The sequence below is a fragment of the Pseudoliparis swirei genome, chromosome 9 (genome assembly GCF_029220125.1).
Source record: "Pseudoliparis swirei isolate HS2019 ecotype Mariana Trench chromosome 9, NWPU_hadal_v1, whole genome shotgun sequence".
NCBI lineage: Eukaryota > Metazoa > Chordata > Actinopteri > Perciformes > Liparidae > Pseudoliparis > Pseudoliparis swirei.
Genome location: NC_079396.1, coordinates 20,602,504 through 20,624,703, shown reverse-complemented (window position 1 = coordinate 20,624,703; position 22,200 = coordinate 20,602,504). Strand labels below are relative to the sequence as shown.

Genomic DNA, 22,200 nt, shown 5'->3' with positions numbered 1-22,200 from the left:
AGAGTGAAAGAAAACAAGTTTAAGAGAGTTTTGAAACGTTTATATATTTGTTTGAATGTTCCAGTGTAGGTTCATTATGACGACAGCACTGCGTTACGAGCATTGAAAGTGAATCGTGGCTCGGACTGGAAAAGTAATCTTGTTCCTTACGCTTCCACTAAAAAGAGAAACTTTTAAAGTCTGTAAATACAGCAAATGACAGAACACCAACAATCAATACTAAATCTGAGCCAATTCTATTCCCAGTTTTATAATAACATACTGTACATTAAAAAAAAAAAGTTCCTTTTTCATTTTTTCATACATCTGTGCAAAGATCCCAAATTCCCTCGAATACCGCCACCGACAAAGTGCATAACTGGAAGAACACTGTATGCTACACATACCCTCAACACTCACACTAGAGCGAGGGAGTGAATGGAATTAGCTTAACAGAATACTTTACACCTTACAAACATCATTACACGTAAAATGTACAACTTGCAACAAATGACACATATGCATGCAACGTATGCATTTATATCTTGATATTAACTTCATACAATACAAGAGTAATCCAATGACCATATATATTATATTTACAATCAATATATTACATTTGTTTCGAGATACTTTACAGTACCATACCTGTGGTTCTGCATGTTGAAGCAAGTTAACCACGTGCTGCATTTACTTCACGTCCAAAACGACAAACATGGAATATGTGATCCATCTCAACGAGCAGTCTAGTTTAAAAAAAATGCTTCTCTGTCGGTGCTCTCGAGGATAATCCAAAATGTAAGAATCAGCTGAACAAAATATCTGCTTTCGCAAGTTATATTGTTGGAAAATCAAACCTAGAAAACAGATTATAAACTAATTTGAATGCTGTTTTTCTTGCAAAAAAATACATTAATCTTCCACAGTGATTCTTAAGTCGACCTGAATAATTTTAAGGTTGAAAACAATCCTTAGGTGTTCAATCTTTTATATTTGGAAAAGTATGAGGGCCAGGCATAAGTATTTGTTTTAAAGTAGAATTTTTTAAAGGTTCGATTTTTATTCTCAAAATGCAATAAAACATTTTCGATTTTAAGTACTCCTCTGGTATATTCTTTATTATGCCTGGCAGTAATACTGAAATTTGACCTGATTGTTGAGATTTAGACTTTATTCTCAAAGTGAAAAATAAATAAGATCTTCCTCCTCTCAATCGTTTCCTTTACGCCTAGCCATAATACTCACGTCACGTCCCTAAGTGTATCTAAATGTCAACAAGCTGATACCTGAAAAGATGGAAAATGTAAATATGTACGGTATTCTTTAGGAAGTGGTCACAGACAATGTAAAATATACACAATATGGTATTTTGCAGGCTGACACTTATAAAACCACAAATATAGTACTTTCGCGACAGCATGACAGCATCACCTTCCTAATGAATAGAGGTGACACACAAACATGCACGTCAAACACAAAAGTCCACCATAAAAGTCCACACGGTGTTGGACGGCGTCCGCCCCGCCCTCTAGCCGAGGCCTTGGTCCTGGCCCTCTGTGTGCCTGCGGCTGGTGCGCTTGCGCTGCTGCTGCTGCTGCTGCTGTTGTTTGGGATTGAGTTGCTCCCAGTACGACTGGCAGTACTGGTTAATCAGTCTTATCTCGGGCGGGAAGGGGGTGGAGACGAGGGGCGACTGTTGGCGAGGGCCCGCTTGGAGAGTTTTAGGCTCGTCGTCATCTTGAGCGGTGAGCGCTAAAACGATGTCTCGATCCAGGATGCGCAGCGCCACGCGGGCCACCGTGTGCTTGAAGTTGTTCTCGGTGGCGAGGCAGTGGTAGAGCCCCGCATCCGACTGGTTGAGAGACTTCAGCAGGATGCCGTGGTTGGTCTTCACCACGCCTCCCACACGGGTGAGCTGCAGAAAAGGGAATGAAACCGCAGGAGTCTAAGAGAGGGGAGTTGAAGTGTTGCTGAGTGTTTGTCGCTCCTGAACACTCCTTGTGTGGCAGCTGTGTGTGAATGAGCGCGTGGATGCTTTGAGTGGTCTCTACGACGAGAAAATAACTATAGATACACGCAGTCCATTTGGGTTTTAATAAATACATTCATTCAAGTTCTAGCTGGGAAATTTGATGTATATCATATATCTCATATCTCTCCTGAAAAAATGTGAAGCTGCAGCCAGTTATCTTAGCTTAGCATAAAGATTGTAATCAGGGCTAGCCGAGCTCTGCAAGTAAATAAAATCCACCTGCTGACTGATTAACATGGTATATCTTTAATCTGGATGTGTAAAAACAATATGTTGATGTTTTACAGGGGGTTGTGTGCCGGACAATTTATACTTTTGCGGAATGGATGATTTTCAATATTTCTCATCTAACTTTCGGCCAGAAAGCCAATTGAATTTCCCAAAATGTCCCACTCTACCCACTAACGTTTCCCAGGATACACCTCCTCCTCCTCCTCCTCCTCCTCACCACTTTCCTCTTTCCTTCCCTCTGGAAGAGCCACTTGACGGAGGCCTGAGGGGAGCGAGGCTGACACTCCAAGAAGGTGCTGCTGCCCTCCACCCCAAACTGCACCGTTTCTCTTAGACGTTTCTCCACTGCACGGACAGAGAGAGAGAAGACATGGTGACAACTGCTCAAAACTGAATTTGATGTGTGCCTGAAAGAATACAAATGAATAAAAGAAGTTTTAAAAAAAAGACAACACCACCTTTGGCGTTAAAGCCCCTGCACTGCCTGAGTGGGTCTCCATGTTTGACATCCTGTCGTCTGCTCCTCCTGAGACGAAGATCAGAAGTAAGAATTACGTTCACGGTCACACACACAGACACACACACGTACGCACACACACACACACCTCTTGGTGGACGGAGTGAAAGAAGAGCAGCTCTCTCCATCCCAGGCACAGTAGGGGTCTCGGGCCAGACAGCAGTCAGAGCACGCCCTGCCGTACACGCCACAGCGGTGCAGCGACACCTGGGTCAGCCCCGCGTCTGACGACACGTACAGCTGTTGCTGTAGTCGTGACAAAAGATAAATGGAAAGGAAAAGTGTGATTGTGTGGTTTTGTTTGTGCACTGAAATGGGAATTTGTCCGTGTGTAGATTGAGCTTACTCTTTTAGAGGATATCTTCATTGTTTTGACCGGAGCTCTGGACTGTAAATTAATAAATAAGATAAAGATGAATTTTTTTTTTCTTCAGATGACTAATTTTTGTGAGCACATATTTAAACATACCCGGAAGACCTCCACTTCCTCTAGAGTCAGTTCCTCAATGTTAGTTGGGTCCTTCGGCAAAACTATAACTTTTTGAACAGTGCCTCGATCTAGAAGGGAAAGAAATCATATTTACATATTAACATATTTGTGGCTTTTCTCGAGCCAGACTAGTGCCATCCGTCCTGTAGCTGTCCCACCTGTCCCCAGGAAGAGCACCTCGTAGCGTCCATCCACAGCATCCACCTGATCCACCACCAGGGCCGTGAAGCGGTAGTCCACGCCGGTTCTCACCACCAGGGGGCGGCGATGGATCGGATAAACTGGGTGGATCATGAGGGGATGGGCTCGGATGAAATTCACAGTCTCATCTGAAAAGTTCTTGGAAGAACGGATACCGGGAGTGAAGGTTCCTCCCGGACACTGGATGGGAGGAAGGAGGGAGGTGGAATAATCACGTGGCGTCATTCTTTTGATACCGATTTCAATTGAGATGCGTCACTTTGGAGATAACAGGACTGAAACGTACCGACCCGGGCCGTGGGTAGGGAATCTTGCCAGTGTACTCTGTCCATTGGTAGTTATGGCCATGTTTGTGGGCAAACGGTCCATTGAAGACATTGCGGATATCAGCCATGGAGTACACGCAGACTGCAGAGCCCTTGAACACCGAGCTTGAGCAGAAACAGTACAGTTCAGGTAAGAGGGAGGCCGCATTCACCCTATCCCTGATATTAAAGCACGAATCATCCACAAAAAGGGTTCTTTGAAGTTGGGTGAGGGGTGAATTTATTAAAAACAAGCCTCCAAAAACAACTCACCCCGCTGTGGTGAAGAGAGCGTACACCATAGGGTTTCGCTCATCCTGCATAGGCTGAATAAACACATCCCCTGGTAAAAATCAATAAAAATAACATTAAAAGCGTTTGCAATTAAAATGCTATCAGTTCGTCCGCAGCGGTCATTTGATTGTGGCCTCACGTAGTTCATCAAACCGCGTCTCCACTCCGTCTTCTCCTATCACTGAACAGATAAGGCGCGCCTTCAGGAACGTCGTCCAGCGGTTCACCAGGGACTTCTGGCCTCCTTCATCATTCTAGACAGAAAGGAAATGAGGTCACGGCTCAAACAGCACGGCGCGCTGCACATTACGAGGGAAGCTGCGTACGCCATCGCGACATTCACGCGACCGCGGTTCGGCTCACCAGACACACTCTTCCCACCCGGGCGAGAACGCTGGGGCTCGCGCCGCCGCTCGAGTCGAGACTCTTCTCACGGAAAAAGAAGTAAAGCTTGTCGTCGTTCCTTTCTGCACTGTCAGGGATCTGCTGGATCTGAACAAACACAGGCTCTGGAGGATAAAAACGGATAAGCGGAGGGAGGATTGAGGCAAGTGGTTGTCAAATATGAACCATAAACTGCAATCAACAACATTTACCTCCTCACACCCACACTGACTCACCGTTGAGCCACCTGGAGTCATACTGCTCCGTCCGGATTGCCGTTCTCCCGCCCATGGTCCTGAACAGAGTAGCATCTGTACTCATGAAGTCAATATGGACCCCTGCATACAGGTTATCATCTGCAGGGGCGAGGCAATACCAGAAAAGAAAGGTGAGACTGGAATGTGATCCGCTTTTGCGCTTTTTGTCCTGGAAGTGAAGCGCGTCTTACCGATCAGAACTGCGACGTTCTCCTGTTTGGGATCATAGGAACATTTCCCCTTCCCTGAATCCACATACCCAGGGACCAGCCGAAACAGGTAGTCCTGCAGGGAGAGTGTGCATAAATACAGAGCGCTAAAACGTCACGCGGGAGCTCGGGAGAAATCAGAAAACAAATCGGCGTCCCGGTTTGTAGCCCTGAAATATTCATCAGGACAACACTACCCAACCGCTGAGGGATCTCCGCTGGAAATCCCACTCAGGGAACCGCAACTGTGTCCGCGTTCACCTCTGCCCTCCAGCCTCGGTTGATGAATGTGCAGATGGGCTGGTACGCCCCCGTTCCACAGGTGTAGAGGTGGGTGCGGTTAAACGGCTCGATCAAGCGCACAAAGTTGGCACATTCACCCTGGACAAAGAGGAGCGAGACACGCGTAATTCAAACATCATCGGTGTCATCGTCCCGCCTTGAAAGCGGCACTCTCGTTTTGTCGTTGATGAAAGGAGAGGATGTGAATACGTGAGCCCACCTGTCTTCCCTTTCCTGTCATCTGACATTCTCCCTTTCTCTTAGCGGAGGCGGGCCAGTGGATCTGTGCGATAGGAAACAGCACTCGGGGTCATTGAGTTTGGAGACTTCCAGCCACACACCAAATACCAGACTGTATTTTTTTTAGAAAAGGATTAGGATGATTTATTTTTTTACGCACTATGAGTGGCTCCTTGTTGACATTTTGCATGTCCAGAGCCACCAGGTACTCCCGGCTGCCCAGGTACAGACGGCCCTGATCCTGATCCATCAGGAGGATGCGGTAGTCGCTGGTGTTGAAGGAGAAACTGAAGGGCCGCGCTGCCCTTGTGTCCATCAGTTCTGTGCGGAAAGGGTTGCTTCGTTTACAAAACACACACACACAAAAACTCCATCTTCCCCACTTGGGAAACCAACAGCAGGGGGAGCAGAGGTTATTCCTTTTATACATGTTTCATTTCTGAATTGAATGAAGCCACGGTCCCTTGAGAAACACCCCCTCACGCTCCTTTTTCCCGGAAAATGTGTGTCACTGATTAAATATAACCCAACTTGGAGCATTTTAAGAAACATATTTGCTTTTAAGATCTCAATATTTGATGCGTCCTGACCGGCTGATTGAGTTTAAGGCGCTGCAGAGTGAGACGGGGAGAAAGAAAAGCAGTTCCCTGAGGAAACACGGTCAGTGGAACTGGGAGCTAATTCTTAAGATCAGGATTAGGTTTAGCAGAGCGTAACTTGTTAAGACACGCTGCAGAAAATGTTGCTGTTTTTTTTTTTGTTCTCCTAAAAGCTTGGATTGAACAATGTTCATCTGCTGCGTGAAAAATGGACCGTGTGCTGCACTCTACCTCTTAATGCGATTTATTTTCATCCTCCCGGCCACATAACTAGCGACACGCACACACACACGTGGCATCACGTGTAAGATATTGACCACTATATGTGTTCACACACAGCTGAGGCAGGTCAAAGGCAGCTGGCTTATATATTGACAAATGTTCCCAGAGACCCTCAGAATCCGATTCGGGAGGAAGCACAATCTTTATTTACATCAAAGTGCCAGCCATCTTCCTTTTTTGAGGTCAGTGTTAACAGGATGCAGCCGAGGTGCCTAACTAAAATAAGCTATGCAATCGGATCTCCGGACGACACGAGATGGAGCCGTCGGAGCCGGAGAGGAGGTCCGGTTCTGTTCCTCAGAGGTAAACACAGGATAACAAGCCTGTGGACGAGCCCCGCTGGGCCGTGGTGGATTCACTGAACGGGCTAAAAGTAGAAACACCACACCCTTATACATGTCTCCATTCTCCAAAAATAGCAAACAATGCACTGCCATCATCTGGGAAACATTCAGCAAACACTTATCCCCTGACAACATTCTGACACCGATAGGGAAACACTGGGAAGGACATACGATTCACGGAAGCTACTACAAGCCGCCATAAGCTCTCATGTTACAACCGGACAACACATTGTCACTAAGGCACGAATAACCGCTGCCGTTTAGGCCTGGAGTATGAACACGCCGCTGAGGGAACGGGCTTCTGAAGCACGGCCTCAATTACGCTGCACATTCTGCTCTCTAGCAGTGCTGACTAATTCTGTCAAGCGAGACCGGGTCAGTCCCTTTGAAGTGTGTGTAACGGACACGACTTCCCAGCGACGGAGGAAACACTGAGGTCTCTATCCTCTGCAGGCCTCCTGTATGTACCCCCCCTGCCCCCCCCCCCCGGGTGTCAATCTGGCCGGCTCATTCGCTCAGAAGAGTCACATGTCCTCCAGCCTGCCCCAAAGCCTCCTCCGCAGGCGCCTCCGGGAACAAAGGCACTCGGTGTCGCAAACAATGAACAATAAATCCTTGGAGTGGGAGAAAACAGTTTGGGAGTAAATCCAACTCTTTTTTTCCTTTTTTTAGGGTTTTGGTATTCGGGGGAGGGGTGGCTGAAGCCTGTGAATGTGGCTGCTTTGTCTTCTCAATCTAAACCAGCAAACTAATAATTCATCACCTCTCACCTGCTCCAAACAAGCACCTCCCGACATGAACGCGTCACAGAGATCTCTGTACACATGCAAATTCCTGTATCGTGAACAGGGAAGGAACACGATCAAGGTCAAGACCAAACTTGTGTATTTAGTCCGACTGCCACTTTATACACACATGTTGTTACGGCCTCTTGGTTGTCTTAGGGTGCACCGGTCGTAACATACAAAGAAGGGATACAGCTACGAGGGAAAACAAAGGGTTAGGGTTAGGAAACAGGGCCGCCTCAGTCACGGGACGTAACACATGTACATAAGCTGTTTACCGCAAGTGCATTTGTGGTAAAGGTCATGTCAAAAATGCCCCGCAATCACTCTCTGAAGCCTCAAATGGAAACGCCGCCTTCCCACGTCAGCCACGGACACAATGCAGACAGCTGTTTTCAGTCTGTGCACTTGCATGTAGACCCCTAGTCTCAGATATCAACCACAGGTCTCACGATCAGCTCACCTCTAATCTGCGTCAGATGTCTCTCGCTGACATCGTGCGAAAAATCCTAAATGTTTCTCATTGAGTCACTGCAGTGGAGGGTAAGAAGCCAAACACGTTGACTCCGCCTGGACCTGAACCTGCGGGCAGAACATTTTGACTCTCCTCCACATGAAAGCTCGAAAAGAATGCTATAAATCCCATTCACACCACACTAATTCCTATTTACAGGTACTTCCGGTGCGACGCATGCATGTGCACGTCCATATGTGCAGGTGTACTTGAAGTTGCGACATAATAGGGCTGCAAAGATAAGTGTATTCACTCAGCATTGTTTTGATCAAAGGGGTCATCCGCGTATTTGAAACACCACTATCCACCCCCCCCCCCATCTTGGCCCCGAGGCCAAAAAAACATCACACCTCTACAATATCATTTTCGCTCTCGCGATCAGATTTCAGGTGTTTCCTTCTTGTGTCATCATGTCAGACATCAAAAACAAAGAAGAAATGACAGGTCAGGACTTTAAGTGCATTTGGGTTTTAGGGTGTGGGGGAGGAACTCTGTCGAAGGGCACGACCAGTAACCAACCACACGCAATATCCACCTTTTGTTTCCAGTGTTGCACTGTTTGACATGGGGCAGGAAATACGCTCTTTACATACGTTCAGAGAGGAAACATAGCGGCGGGTGTGTGCTGGAGTTCGTGCGCCGACTGAGTGACTTTGTGGGAGAAGACAAACCAGTGAAAGAAACTATGAAGACAAGCTGTCAGAGGAGTTTGAGTTAATCTGTCGGAGCTCACCTTTGAAGGAGAGGCGAATCCGCGGAGCAGACTGCTGCAGGCCCGAGCCTCTGTAAACACATAAGGCCAGCAGGAGGAGTTGGGCTCCAGATGCTGTCATGGTAACAGTCATGCAGGTAGCCCACAGAGATCTAAATCTGGACGGGGGAAAAAAAAAGAGGAATGAACTATTATTATTATAGAGTGCCCCGTGAGAAATATGAGACAGAAAAAGAAGGAAGGACAGGCAAGACACTGACTCTCCCTCTCTTTTTTCCCCCTCTCTGTCTCTCTCTCTCTTTCTTTCTTTCTCTGATCTCTCTGATCAGAAGTTTGGCCTGAAGCGAGCCGTACAGTTTGGCAGGAGAGAACAACGTCCAAATCTCCACACTCGCACTGGAAAATGTGACAGCCCTATTACTTATTTAAGGTGTAAATGTAGTGAGGTATGTGTTAAGACTCTATAATGGTATTTGGAAGCAAAGACCCTTGGAAAAAGTCACCCAAAAATAAAGAAAGTTTAAAATCTTCACCGCGGTACATTTTCTTCAACATATAATATTTTCTTGAACATATATTTCATCCACATTTTCCTAGAAAACTGAATTAGATGATCACAAGATTAGTGATTCCCTCTGTCTCTCTCCCTCTCCGAGGCTTTCAACAAAGCATATCGGCGTAATTTCCAGGAGTTGACGAGTGAAGTACATGACAGTTCAAAGGCACGGGTCGTCCTCGCTGAAACAACTTCTGACAGTTTAGGGGTGTTGAAACGTAGTCCAACTGTTAGACCTTAACTCAAGCATTCATTATGCATCTGCACTTTGCTGGAGAGGATCCCATATAAATTATGAATACTAAAAGCTGAGTCCACAACATCCATTAAATTGTCTCCCTGAAGGTGTGCTTTGCTCGGGCTATAAACCATCCCACGGGCTTTTCTTTTTCTCGTGTAGCCGAGGCCCCCACGGGCGCAGGCTACACGAGCCTCGAAGCGAGGGCTTTTAGGGAGACATATTCAGGCTGAAAAACGATGGAGAGATTTCACAAAACACATGCATTACGTTTCATAATAAGGCATTTATGTATGTGTGACGCATTAAATAAATAAAAACATCTGCTGTCATCAAAAGATGAAACTGAACTGACTGGCATGCCGAACATTTAGCATTGAAAAACAGAAGCCATGGGGAACGCCTTGTAGGCTGTCTGGCATAACCATGTATCTGCTCAGCAGGGTTCCTTGTTCCCTTTTCCTTCTATCAAACACTGTATATTATATAATTATTAATATATTACTGTATGTTTTATTATTCACTGTTAATAATATAATGAGATGGGCTATCAACAATTATATGGATACACTCTTTATGTCACAAAGAGTTACAGGTATTTGTCATTTGGAGATTAAAACATCACTGAATCACATCACATACATAATAAATAAGCATGGTCACCATCTCATCATAGTGAAATGAGCATATATGAGAATGCACACCACAGACACATGTTTTTAATAAGTCCCTATTTAAATATAATTTCAAATAAAGACAAAAGGGCAAAAACTCATTGTATTTCATCTATACCATCATTTAAATGAGGATATAAAAATGATCCAAGGGTTAGTATTTCCATTGAGAAACCATGAACACATGTAACAAGCACTAATCAGGATGTGTGTTTGATTTTAAATTCAGGTATTTGACCTATATTGCTGGTGACAGATTAAAGTGCAGCTGTAATAATATACATATGGTTTCCCTTTTTTTTAACTGTAATAATCATAGGATTTCAATAACCTACCCAGCACTTACCTGTTAACTCAACATCCAGAAATAGGAGCAGAACAAATGGGAGCGCTACTTCATCGCCATCCACCAGTCACACTACAGAGTAACCGAGGCACGAGTTAAAAGTTAAACCAGCGACAAGTTAAATGTCTCACCTTTGGCTTTCAGACTTTTCTCGACGTCCTCTAAGATCCAGAAGAAACGGAACGACTTGCAAGATGTTACCGCGGCGTTCCCCGCGTTTTGTGCGTCGTCGGAGCTGGAGAGGCGAAAACCTCTCGGCAGCGCTGCGCAGGAATTAAACAATCCGATAGGTTTGCAAATTCCTCTCGAGAGAGAGAGAAAGAGAAGAGAGAGAGAGAGAGAAAGAGAGGGAGAGGAAGGGAGAGGGGGGCGAGAGGGTCTGCCTAATAAGCGACAGCTTTTCTTCCAGGCAACAAATAAAAGAACATTGAAAAAATAATAATGTAAACACACATGTGATCCCTGAATGTTTTGTTCCACCGTCTCTCCACACACACAAAAGAGAAGAAGGAAAAATCCAAAAGTTACAGCCCTTGGATGGCTGCTCGAGCGTGAATCAAGTGACCAGGTGCAGGTGTGGGGAGAGTGTCCGCCCCGCTGCGCGCTCCCTTCTGTTCTGCCCCCACCCAGCCGGCCTCCCCTCCCCTCTCCTGTTGGCCCACAGCAGCATTGGACCAAACCTCTTGGTACACCATATGGGTGAGATTAACCCTCTCGCTGCTGGCTCCTCTCTGCACTGTGCACCGTTATTCATCCATGTCAGTTCATTTCTGCTTCTCAAAGTGAAGAAGTCAGCTTTCGTGGTCGATGGGCATACAGCCACTGTGTTTTATTTCTCCTTCTTTTTCTTCTCGTGCACCAAAGGCGGCCGCAGACTATTCTAATGCGTGATTCAGGGGCTGAAATCCACTATTAAAGAGGGAGGCCGGGCTCTGCCGCTCGGACAATGTCACCGTTCCTCTTCTTGGCTTTACATGAGAGCCAGGTCAGCCGAAAAGAAGATTCCTGAAATTCCTCTGTGGCTGGCTCTGGAGCTCATGACAACGGTGACAAAGCAACCATGAAGGGGTTGGGTTGGGCAGGGCGGCGGGGCGGGGAGGGGGGGGGTTGGGACTGGACGTAAAGGACGTCCATCGTGTTAACGGAGCCGTGAGCTTGGAATTAAAACAGCTTTTCAGAGCTCCTCTCATCACCACCGGCTTTGTTTGCGAGCTCTGACGCAGTTCGGTGCGCCAACGACACAAAGGCGGAGGGTGAATGTATTCTGAGCTTCGGGCCCAAGACAGTAAAATAGAATAAACATACGATTGGATGCGGTGTGTCACTGTGTAAAAAGGTCACAGAGGTGGGCAGTTCACAACCAAGCAGCTGGAAGTTTTAATCCAGACTTTTTGAATGTTGGATTCATCGTCACACAGACGCGTGTACGTAAGCGGTGACCTTATCTCAATTTGGGTATCAGCCGGGTGTGATGACCAGCCAAGTGCTGTGTCACAGTGTGTCCAGGAGGAAGTCTTTGTTTCCTGCGCCACAGGAGGCACCCCCCCCCCCCCACACACACACACACACACACACACACACACACATTTCCAGCTAAGGAAATGAGTCACGAGTGTGTGCCGAGTTCAGGCATCCGTGTCCTCTCAACTTTGGTCAGGCACACCGGTACACCGTACCCTCCTGTGCTCTTATCTGACCAGCGTCCACTGCTGTCGAAACCTTTCGCTAAAGAGATATAGCAACAGCTCTTCACTCACCGGCGGAAGCGGGTATTTGAGCTCCGTGAACGTGAGAACAAGGAACAGGAAGGGGTGTCCGGACAGGCCCGGTGCCTCCAACCTGACGGATGGCTTTTGTATTGTGGAGACGAGACAGCGTGGAGTCGGAAGCAAACACAGAGTCGGTATTTTTCTGGTCCACAAAAAGCTCTGTCAGGAAGATCTTCCCATCTAATGGATAGGTAAGGTGGAGGGAGACATTTACCCCCGTAGGCCAACCGAAGGCTCCGGATAAATCCCGGGGCCCTCAGACACATCAATCATGACAATTCGAGAGGCAGAGCGTTTGTCCCCTCGAGGAAAGACAAACCCATTATGCGACCCACTGATGGTCTTTCCTTCAAGTATATTGATGAATTGAGGAGTGTCTGAACATGCCTGCTGCAGAGCGGCAAGTCCGGGGCGTCGGCCAATGCATGCCGGGATACACTACCATGACCCCGAGAGGAAAAAAAAAAAAAGCATGGCACAATGTTCACCGGGATTATTTGAGCTATTTCCAACCCCAACACATCTCACGTAGTCTAAGTAGGTCAGGAAAAAATTTAAACATCGGAATGCAACACAAAGAGAACAGGTGCTGCGTGGCATCCACGGACGTCACACATCGATGACGGGCAAAGGAAAGCCACTTTGGCAAATATGTTTGACATGAAGGGTGCGTACGTGGCACGCGCTCCAGTCGCAACCTGCTCGCCTCACACTGGATTGAAAGATTGCTTTGGGGTTGCATACTGAAGCGGCAGCTTCCCTGAGACGGAGCACCAACGTGCCACGTGTCCACCGGGCCAACCAGCCACCATCTGCCTCGAAGGCAAGACTGGCACTCTCACTCGCTCTAATATGCAGCTGGGAGAATCAACAGCTGCTGAAGAAGAGCTCTTTCCAAATAACAAGAGGTGTGTGTCGGGGAGGGAGGGGCTGTGACAGTACATGGAAGGGAGGGCCGTGAGGATGTGGGGCGGGTGAGTGAAAGTGTGTCTCTGGAGGTAAATCACGTTCATTAAGAGACGCTCAACGTTGACAAAAGTCACACACAGGCCAACATTTCATTTTTTTATTTCTGAGTTTGGAGTCGGTGTGACTTCAGCTCCATCTTAACCTCCGTGACAGATATGGTTTGTGCTCAGAAAATCTGTGAAGAAAATGCTGGGGGGGGGAAGTAAGAATAAAGTGCACGTGGCTCTCTTTTTGGCAGACAAGTCTGTACGCCAACATCCATGTCTACAGCGTCGTGCACACACGCACACACACACACACACACACACACACAGACACACACACACACATGCACAGGAAGCGGCTCTGGTGCCTCAATTGAAAAACGATTTCTCTTATCTCTCCCCACACCCTTTGCACACGTCCCGGAGGCACCGGACTGCAGGTGAATTTCAATGTCAGAGACAGGAAGGTACCGCAAGCGACCGCAATCTGTTCCTTCTGTCAAGTGGTTTGCGTGTGTGTAGGTGTACCGCGTGCACTCGTGTCTTCGCCTTGTGTGTACTGTAAGTGCAATATGATGGGGGTGGAGGTGGAAGGGGGGTGTGGATGGGGGGGGGGCTATTCATCTGTCTGGTGTGATCGTGGCTCTCTGTAACTGGGCCTATAGGCGTGAGTATGCGCTCTGTGATCTCCCAGATAAGAGTCATCCATCTGCTGTGTGTATCTGTCAGGGCCCAGGCAGCTCCGCTTATCACTGCACTCATCCATTTCCCCCCCAATCAGGCTCACTCCGTTCTCTTTCCTCATCCCTCGAGATGTCCCTCACCCCCACAACCCACCCACCCCCTCACCTGCACAGTTCAAATACTGTGCTTAATCTTGATCAGCTGACAAGCAGACAATCACACAGTATGGTGCACCGCGGTGTTGAAAAGCTGCAAATGTGTGTGTGACATGGAGGTGCACATAAGAATGCCAGCTTTCACAAACAAGCCTGCGAGCATGTATAGCCACACACACACACACGCACACGCACACACAGGTAGTTAGTATTCAGAGGCTCTTCCCCAGCCTCTCAGATTACCCACTATAGATGTGCTTCAGAGAGCGGCACAGAACCTTTCCTTCTACATTTTACAGGAGAAAACATCCTTCCTTCCCAACATCCGTCACACGGGAGACGGCTGAGCGTTACGATGTGTTATCTTTTCATTTTTCCGTCTCCGGTGAATCAGTTCTGAGTCGCAGATTCCTCTGAACTAGTGTGTGAAACGTGAGAGCACGAAGCGGCATGGGAAGATGATTTGTGTACAGTAGCAACACCGGCTCAACCCAGGGGAGTGGAGTTTACACGGGGGAATCCATCGAGGCTTTTGTCACCCCGTACATAACAAAGGCCTTCACCGACAAGCCTCGGACCGCAACGCAGCCCGAGGATGGCTTTGTTGTCCCAGCAATCTGTACTTAGTTTGTCACGATCAATATTGTAGGAACCAACCTTATTATTAATTCATAATCATAAAAAAACATGTTGTGCTGGATGAAGCTGCTTCAGAGGAGACAAACACTGCGTTTCGGGAACGTCACACGGGGCATAACGTGTTTCCATCATCAGTATTAATAGTATATGCCCATCTGAGACCGCATACCCTGGGCGCTGCTGGGCCTACAGCAGGACAGGTTTTTGCTCGTGGAATATTTATAGCTGTGCATTAAAAGTGGAATCAAGGGTTTAAGTGTACCGTTGCAACACCGCGGCTGCTCCTTTGTCTGGGCCTGTCCAAAAATGTCTTGCCCGGGGCTATTTTCAGTGCTACACGCGAAATGTCAGATATTACAAACTGCTGTCATATCAAAGCCAGAATACATTAGAGAACAGCTGTATCTCAGTGGGGTTCGTCTGATTCTTTTCTCTCACAACATGTTGCCGTGACGTTTCTGTGGAGAAGTCCCACAAGTATGATTTTTATTTGCATCAGTTCAAAGGATTCGAGACAGTCGGGTGTGTGGCCACGGGCCACGGCCAGACTCCTTCATTCGTGGCTGAATTACTTCACCCGTATTCAACAGCTCGCCATCTCAGATTAACACTCCAGAACCTTCTGTCAGTCTCTCATACTCTCCTTAAAACTGGCGGTGACCGAGCTTTTGAGAAAGTATAGCACCAAAGCTGTGGAATGCTCTGCCTGCACCCCAAAGGTTTGCTGATTCCACATCATCATTTAAACTCCATCTCAAAACACACTTGTTTACACTGACATTTGGTTGATTTGAACATTCTATGGCCTTCATTTATCTTCTGTTTATTTATTTGGTTTACATGGCTGCTTGTATTGCACCATCTTGTTACTGTGTATTGTACTTTGCCCTTTAATCTGTCTATGTTTCTGCCCGTTATTGCCAAATTGTTTTAAATAACTACTGCACTGCACTTTGTCTGTGATAAGTGCAATATAAATAACTTATTATGGCATTTTTATTATTATTTATCATTTCAGCACAGCTGTAAGCTTGAATACTGTCAATTAAAGGACTCAATAAATAGCTCCAGGCCAGTTTGAGATGGGATATAATCTGAACTACGCTGCCATCTTGTGGATCTGCTCTGCAAATAAAATCCAGAGCTCATTGTACATAAAAGAAAGCCAGAACTGTAGTCCGAGACAGAAAGGTGGAACAACTGCCTATTTTATTAGGTCTGAGTCAAAAGGTGGACATTTATCTTCAAGCAAACAAAATAAACCAAAGCAACAATCAAATAGGTATCTTTAAACTAGTGTTCTAGAAAACACAGCACACAAAATATAACTTTCTGATCATGTTTATGAAAAAATTTCAGATTATTTGATAAATTCATCCATGGATTAAACACGTGTACTTGTCTAATCCAATAGACAATGCTGGAATATTATTTACAGGTCATTGCTAAGAAAAGTAAGCAAATACAAATACTAGTTTGTTACGGTGCGCCCCATAATGTTGCTGTGGATTCATTGACTTTTACTGACACCGTGCACATTAAAAGCCTTGCAAGTAATGTAATCTTCCTGTCTTACATTTCATGCTCACAGGCATGCCATAACGTGGATGTGTAGAAAAACTAATTAATAAATACCATCTTTTTTTCTTTTTCTTAAAGAAGATAACAAAAAGCTTAAAACACATTACATGAAAACAAATCTTAAAATGTCTTACGGGAAATTCAAATTAAGGTAAAATCTACAGGGGGAAAACAAGGACACAAAACTCAGCTATTTATTGTATGAGTTACAAAATGTAGGAAACCACAGAAACGCTGGTCCGACTACGTCAAGATGTTAAACTTCATAGATGGTTTACAGATTGTTAACAGGGGTGGAGGTCGGTGTGTACCACGACTGAAAATAGAGATGAAGGAGAAACACAGGGAGCCTATTAAAACAATATTGGTTCCTATTTACTACAGTAGAGTACACGTAACCTTATACACAGCCAACAATACCCAGAGTGTAAATGTCTGAAATCGCTATGGTTCTTTCAATAAAACTACCGCCATGATCATCCCTGAGAACAAATTTTGGTTCAGTACTAAGTGCATCTAAAAAGTACTGTCATTAGTATCAATTTAGCCTGTCACGCCACCTCTAAAAACAGCCAAAACTTTGCCTTGAAATGACCACTAACTAATGCCACTGAAGGCGTCTGCATTATTCGTTTGGACAATTTGCAATGCAAAATGTAATGACGACAAGATCTCACCGCCACGTGTGCAGGCTGCTGCATGATGCTCCGTGTTAAATAGAAGAACACGACTGGCAGAATATGCCGAAGAACCGGTTTAGAAAAAAACGTTTTTTTGCAAAAGGTGAATCAGAATACACAGCGGCGACTGTATAAAATAGAGGGGACGCCGTGCTGCCGTGGCTTTATTATTACAGCTAACCCTGATTTAAAATGCTCCCATTTATTTTAGGTATAAAAACAAAAACTGATATTCTGTGCATAAAAATGACATTGCTCTGGTTCTGTTCATCAACCTCGGCATCCTCCTCTTCCTCCTGGTCTCTGGTCCCTTGAAGACTTGCCTTCTTCATCGACGTAAAACTCCTCCTCTTCCTCTTCACATCTTTTTCAGGCCTCGTCGTCCTCCTGCTCGCTGTCGTCAGAGCCTGAAGGACAAAAGTTAAATGGTTATCATTTCAAATGATCCTTGCCGATTGGAAACGTAATCATCAAAAACCCGAACTTTTTTATAGCATTGGTGCAAAGCACAGTCAAATTGAAAAAATAAAAAGCATAACAAAAAAAGGAGTAAATATTTCAAACAAGAAGAGCAGGTTTTCAACCACCCCACTGATTGTTGTGATAGTGGTCTTACCGTCAATCACAATTTCTCCACCATCATCCTCCTCCTCTGGACTCTCATCTGAGGAGGAGATATTTCCTGTCTATTTAGTTTAGCCTGCATTACCCAAACAGTAATATTACTATTGCCACAACACAACCAGTCCACTTGACGCCAAGGCCCTCGGCCTCAACAGCACACAGTGGCTTTCAAACTAAGCTACCTTTTTTGGGGGGGTCAAAAAATGTAAAATATGCAGAACTAAGTTTTTTTTAAATTAATAAATCTATATCTGTGTAATTTTTTTGTAAGTGAACCTGCCTCCTTTTTTAACCATAAATAACCAGTCTCTGTAGCCAAACCAGCCGTGTGGACCAGTCGGGTTTTAGCGGTCGTTTAAAGTTTGCATTAGCACTGACCAGCGCTTGGTCCCTTCTCTGCCTCTTGCCCCTCTTCTTCTTCGTCGTCGTCATCATCGTCCTCCTCTTCTTCTTCTTCATCATCATCCTCCACTTCGTCCTCCCTACTGCGGCCTTGTTCGGCCTCGGGGGCGTCCTCACCGGGCTCGTCGTCCGAGTCGGAGATCACCACACAGTCATCTCCGTTGCCGTTGTCGGCGGCTCTGGACCCGCTGCCACCACTGGAGGGGAAAAAACAAAAACACAGACGGTACACATTCGTGTCAACAGGAGACCGCCTCATTGGAATGCATCCCACCTGGTCTCACCAGTTAACGGGGGAAGTGGATGGCAGGAAACTGTTTAAACATGAACTATAATTTCAAGGACCCGGGGCTGCAAATATTGCTAGAATGTATCGCCTAATAATAGGTTTGTCCACCGTTTACACGCATGAGAATCTCTTTGTTTTACCTGCCGTTCTCCCTCGGTTCCCACAGAGGAGTCAGGTAGTATCTCAGAGGGTCTCTGTACAGGTCGTCCTTCAGGATCTAAGCAACGGCACAGGGGGTAATGTCAATTTAATATTGAATACGTTTGGAGTGCTCATATATACCATACACAGTCCTGTTAAGACAAATATTTGAGTATCATGTCGCAAATGTACACGTGGTAGAATTATCATGGTTGTATTCCTTTAAAAAAAAAAAAAATCACGCATTTTTTTGACGTCAACAATCTGAATGTGTGCATATTCCTAAATCTTGTGGTTTATTAAGGTTATATCACATTTTCTTAAACCATTGAGACTTTAACCGTCTTCCAGCACATATGCGGCACATGAATATTACTGGTTGTACATCATAATAAATGAATGCAGGCTGGCACGCCTGAAAACATGTCACCAGAGCAGGGCACTTTTTAAAATGGGTGTTCCTGGTTAACAAATCTCCAAACGGTGGCAGTGCCGAACTCGGTGTGCTCCAATCATAAGCCTGTGTCAGTGCGAGGGTGCAGTGAGCGGTACCTGTGCTACATCATCTTGTCCTGGGTTGCTATGGTCACTGAACCAGCTGAAAAAGGTCTGGTAGACCCCGCGCGACGACTTCCTGGGTTCGCTTTGGGTCGTCAGGTTCTGCCCACGCTGCCAAAGGATGGGGTTGGAGAACGACATGGGAGATCCTAGAACACGAGACGCCGGGTTGAGAAGGTGATCCAGAATCTAATGGCCATGTAGCCATATTATCAATACCGAACCTTAGATATTACCGTCTATGCTCGCAGAGAACGCTCAGCCAGACTGAGAGATGAAAGTGTAAACATCCCTAAAGTGCTTTATATATTTGTGTGATGAAATAAAATATTCCAATGACAACAATTTCCAATGTACATAATGTGAAGGAACAGCCCTTCCATGCTTGCGATCTATTATTCATGAAATAGTCTGGCCATCCGCATTTACAAACATAGACACGATAACAAATCAACAATTGCAATAACATCACAGTTTATTGGAGCATTAACTGCAGTATTTGTCATCCTGAGTGGATTTCTGTCTCTGTCCTCGTCACCCTCAACACTTTTGAGCAGGCGTTGCAGGGAATGAGTTGTTCCGTTTATTCAAACCTATGACTGAATGTACTCGGGTCCAGACACAATGTTTTAGTTGCATTTGCAGTTTTGTTGGACCAAATAGAGATAGAGATATATATATATATATTTATTGTAAAGTCTAACAAACACTGGATTATGTGTGTCGACAAATTGTATTTTTATCTTTTTATTTAGCATTTATTTTACCAAATTGAATCCATTGAGAAAATGTATTTTGATGTTGTATGATACATATGACGACATTGTTAGGCGTTGTTGCAACAGTTTGTGGTTCTGACTTCTAATATGGATAGTGAGATGAGGGACTCCAGGTCGAGACCAAGGGACATCATAAAATAGACTCTTTTCTCAATTATTGGAACCTAAGATAGTTGGTATTTTGAACACGTTCAACCCTAGTATCCATTTACATAGGTAACCTGCCTACAATGGCTTTGTGCATTACAATATATCAATACATATCCAGTCACCAACCTACCAGATTGTACAGTGACGAGACATAACCTGAGTTTTAAATATATTTAAAAGTTCCAACTTAAAGTAGGTCAAGTGAAGCCAAAGTAGTGGAACAAGCAAATCTGTAAATGTTCCAGTCTAGCTGAGAAACATGATTTTTATAAGAAACCCAGTGGGAACTTGAGTTTCTTAGTTCAGAGTTCCAATGTTATGCTTTAAAATGACAACTTTAAACTCCTTCTTTACTTCATCCCCACGTGTATTTTTTTTGTATACCTCCCATCCCGAGATGCAGCTCCTTCATGATGATGTTGTTCTGGAAGTACGGGTTCCGTCTGAAGTGGAAGCGGATCCTGTAGCCCAGTTTATTATTCTTGAAGGACTCGATCTGTAAAAGGAATCAGGAAATGTCAGACGCGTGCTACGAGGCGCATACAAGATCCAAACGTCCAAACGCACGACACTACCTACCTCGAGATCAGTCATGTAACTAAGAGCGTCTTCATCAGTCTCGTCAATGTGCGCCGAGAGATGAGGATGGTTCAACAGCTGGCACATTGAAGTTAAGGAAGAAAAAAAACTGCATGCGTTTATTACAAATACTCAAAACACAACACAGCGATGGAAAAAGAGGGCCATGGTTCATGTTAAGGATACAGCCGTCACCCAGAAGCCAGGGATAGTTTTTGTGATGGAGCTGCGCTGATCCAGATGTGGACGCCGCTGACGACTGATCTTGAGCTCCAGCCGCTGGTGGAGCCGGGCGCTTTTCTTCTCAAGGGCTTCCAGTCTCATCTGTACCTGCGCCAGGAGAGCCACCGACTGCCTCATCTCCGGGGCCATCTTGACCGACACAATGGCACACTCCCCGTCATCATTGTCCTCGTTGTCCGAAGGGAAGGACGAGCTCGGCGTGGAGGTCGATCCAGATATAGACTCGTCACCTTCATCCGCTTCGGGCACCTCATCTGCATCTTCTCTGTCGGTGCTGTGCACAGATGTGGAGCTGTCCGCAGCAGCCGCCTGCGTTTTAGAGCCCGTTCTTGAGGAGTGGTGGCTCCCACGTTGTTTGAATTTGCTGCCCGGCTTCACCTGTTTAGCCTTTTCAGATGAACAAGGAGTCTCTCGACTGTCTTCCCCGTCTCGTCCGGTGAGACTGGCAAGTGCTTCGGCTGCTGCGATGGCTGCCGAGTCGGTCTGGTCCAGGGACGCCGAGGGAAGCGGCTTTATTCCCGCCGTCTTCGCTGCATCTTCCTTTGCGTCCGCAGACCCGTGCGCCCGCGAGGACTGCGGCTTCTCCGCGTTGCTGGCATCGGGACCGTCGACACCGGAGTTTCTCACCGGCAGTGCGCTGGTGCCGTCCGTGCGGTCTGAACCCCGATCCGCTCGCACGGCAGCTGGTTTTCCCTCACTATCTTTTGATTGGCCCTCGCTCCCGGCTATTTCTTTACTCTCGGCTTCACTGTTTCTGCAACTTTCCGAAGTGACCTCCGCTTCATCCGGCGCGTCAGTTACTTTCGTGGACTTGGTGGGGATCGCGCTGTCTTCGTCGCGGCCGGGCGACGGACACCGTTTCCTCGACGCAGAGTCAGCGGACTGTTTGCAGCCCGTCAGTTCACTCATGCTAGCTAGCTAGCCGAATCGCGAACAAGCTCGGTAGCCTGCAAGCGCGACTTAAACGAACTTAACAGCAATCGATAACACCGCTGATCTGGCTGCTCGGACAACCGCTGGGATGTCGTAACACGGGTCGTAACGTAACCTACATTCTCAAAGGAGCGACAACAGGAAGCAGTTATTTACCCGCGGCCTTGCGGAACGTTAACACGACTAGCAAGCTATTGCTAACGTTACCCAATGATTGTGTCCTCGTGCCGATAGCCGCACCACATCGCACGAATAAAAGTCCAACAAGAAATGCTCGGTCCAAACAGGAAACCTTTCCCTGCCTCGCCACCTTTTAGAAGGAGACCGTGTTCTTTATATAAGTTTATGTTTGCAATATCCGTTAGCTTACTATCCGTGCACCGACGTGACAGGAAAAACAATCCTCTGATTGGCTGCGGCACGCCGCGCTAAAACCTCTCCGCCAATCATTTGCAAGGGTGTGTTTGAGACGAAAATATCTGTAGCAGCGGTATAACTGCGCAGCGAGTTAGTGCGCAGCAGAGATCATTCTAACGCCAATGTAATACACAATTCATACATTTACGCACA

At 46.2% G+C, this 22,200-nt stretch overlaps 2 protein-coding genes across 4 annotated transcripts; both read right to left on the bottom strand.

The window, feature by feature from the left end:
* Positions 1–25: 25 nt before the first annotated feature.
* LOC130199032 (semaphorin-3F-like) lies at positions 26–11,044 on the bottom strand. 2 transcript variants are annotated; one of them, XM_056422202.1, is made up of 18 exons: positions 10,603–11,044; positions 8,679–8,815; positions 5,582–5,742; positions 5,402–5,464; positions 5,161–5,280; positions 4,882–4,975; positions 4,670–4,789; positions 4,413–4,558; positions 4,189–4,303; positions 4,029–4,098; positions 3,737–3,881; positions 3,408–3,630; positions 3,229–3,317; positions 3,106–3,147; positions 2,848–3,005; positions 2,701–2,768; positions 2,460–2,587; positions 26–1,924 (listed from the first exon to the last, which is right to left on the bottom strand). In XM_056422202.1, the coding sequence occupies exons 2-18, from the start codon at positions 8,788–8,790 to the stop codon at positions 1,508–1,510; spliced, it is 2,271 nt and encodes a 756-aa protein (XP_056278177.1). In that variant the 5' UTR covers positions 8,791–8,815; positions 10,603–11,044; the 3' UTR covers positions 26–1,507. The 2 variants fall into 2 exon arrangements, with proteins under 2 accessions (XP_056278177.1, XP_056278178.1); XM_056422203.1 differs by having other exon boundaries at positions 26–1,894.
* A 6,020-nt stretch (positions 11,045–17,064) lies between these two features.
* On the bottom strand, positions 17,065–22,053 carry tspy (testis specific protein Y-linked). 2 transcript variants are annotated; one of them, XM_056423965.1, is made up of 8 exons: positions 20,641–22,053; positions 20,455–20,532; positions 20,260–20,371; positions 18,941–19,095; positions 18,388–18,464; positions 17,935–18,155; positions 17,549–17,596; positions 17,065–17,339 (listed from the first exon to the last, which is right to left on the bottom strand). In XM_056423965.1, the coding sequence occupies exons 1-8, from the start codon at positions 21,604–21,606 to the stop codon at positions 17,302–17,304; spliced, it is 1,695 nt and encodes a 564-aa protein (XP_056279940.1). In that variant the 5' UTR covers positions 21,607–22,053; the 3' UTR covers positions 17,065–17,301. The 2 variants fall into 2 exon arrangements, with proteins under 2 accessions (XP_056279940.1, XP_056279941.1); XM_056423966.1 differs by lacking the exon at positions 17,549–17,596.
* Positions 22,054–22,200: the final 147 nt, after the last annotated feature.

Coding starts and splice junctions, on each gene's coding strand:
- tspy (XM_056423965.1), bottom strand. CDS start 21,606: ATGAGTGAACTGACGGGCTGCAAACAGTCCGCTGACTCTGCGTCGAGG. Junction 20,533..20,640: donor CTGGCTTCTGGGTGACGGCT/GTATCCTTAACA, acceptor TCAATGTGCCAG/CTGTTGAACCATCCTCATCT. Junction 17,340..17,548: donor TGGAGAAATTGTGATTGACG/GTAAGACCACTA, acceptor TTTGTCCTTCAG/GCTCTGACGACAGCGAGCAG.
- LOC130199032 (XM_056422202.1), bottom strand. CDS start 8,790: ATGACTGTTACCATGACAGCATCTGGAGCCCAACTCCTCCTGCTGGCC. Junction 3,148..3,228: donor AGGAAGTGGAGGTCTTCCGG/GTATGTTTAAAT, acceptor ATTAATTTACAG/TCCAGAGCTCCGGTCAAAAC. Junction 1,925..2,459: donor GGGAAGGAAAGAGGAAAGTG/GTGAGGAGGAGG, acceptor CCCCTCTCTTAG/ACTCCTGCGGTTTCATTCCC.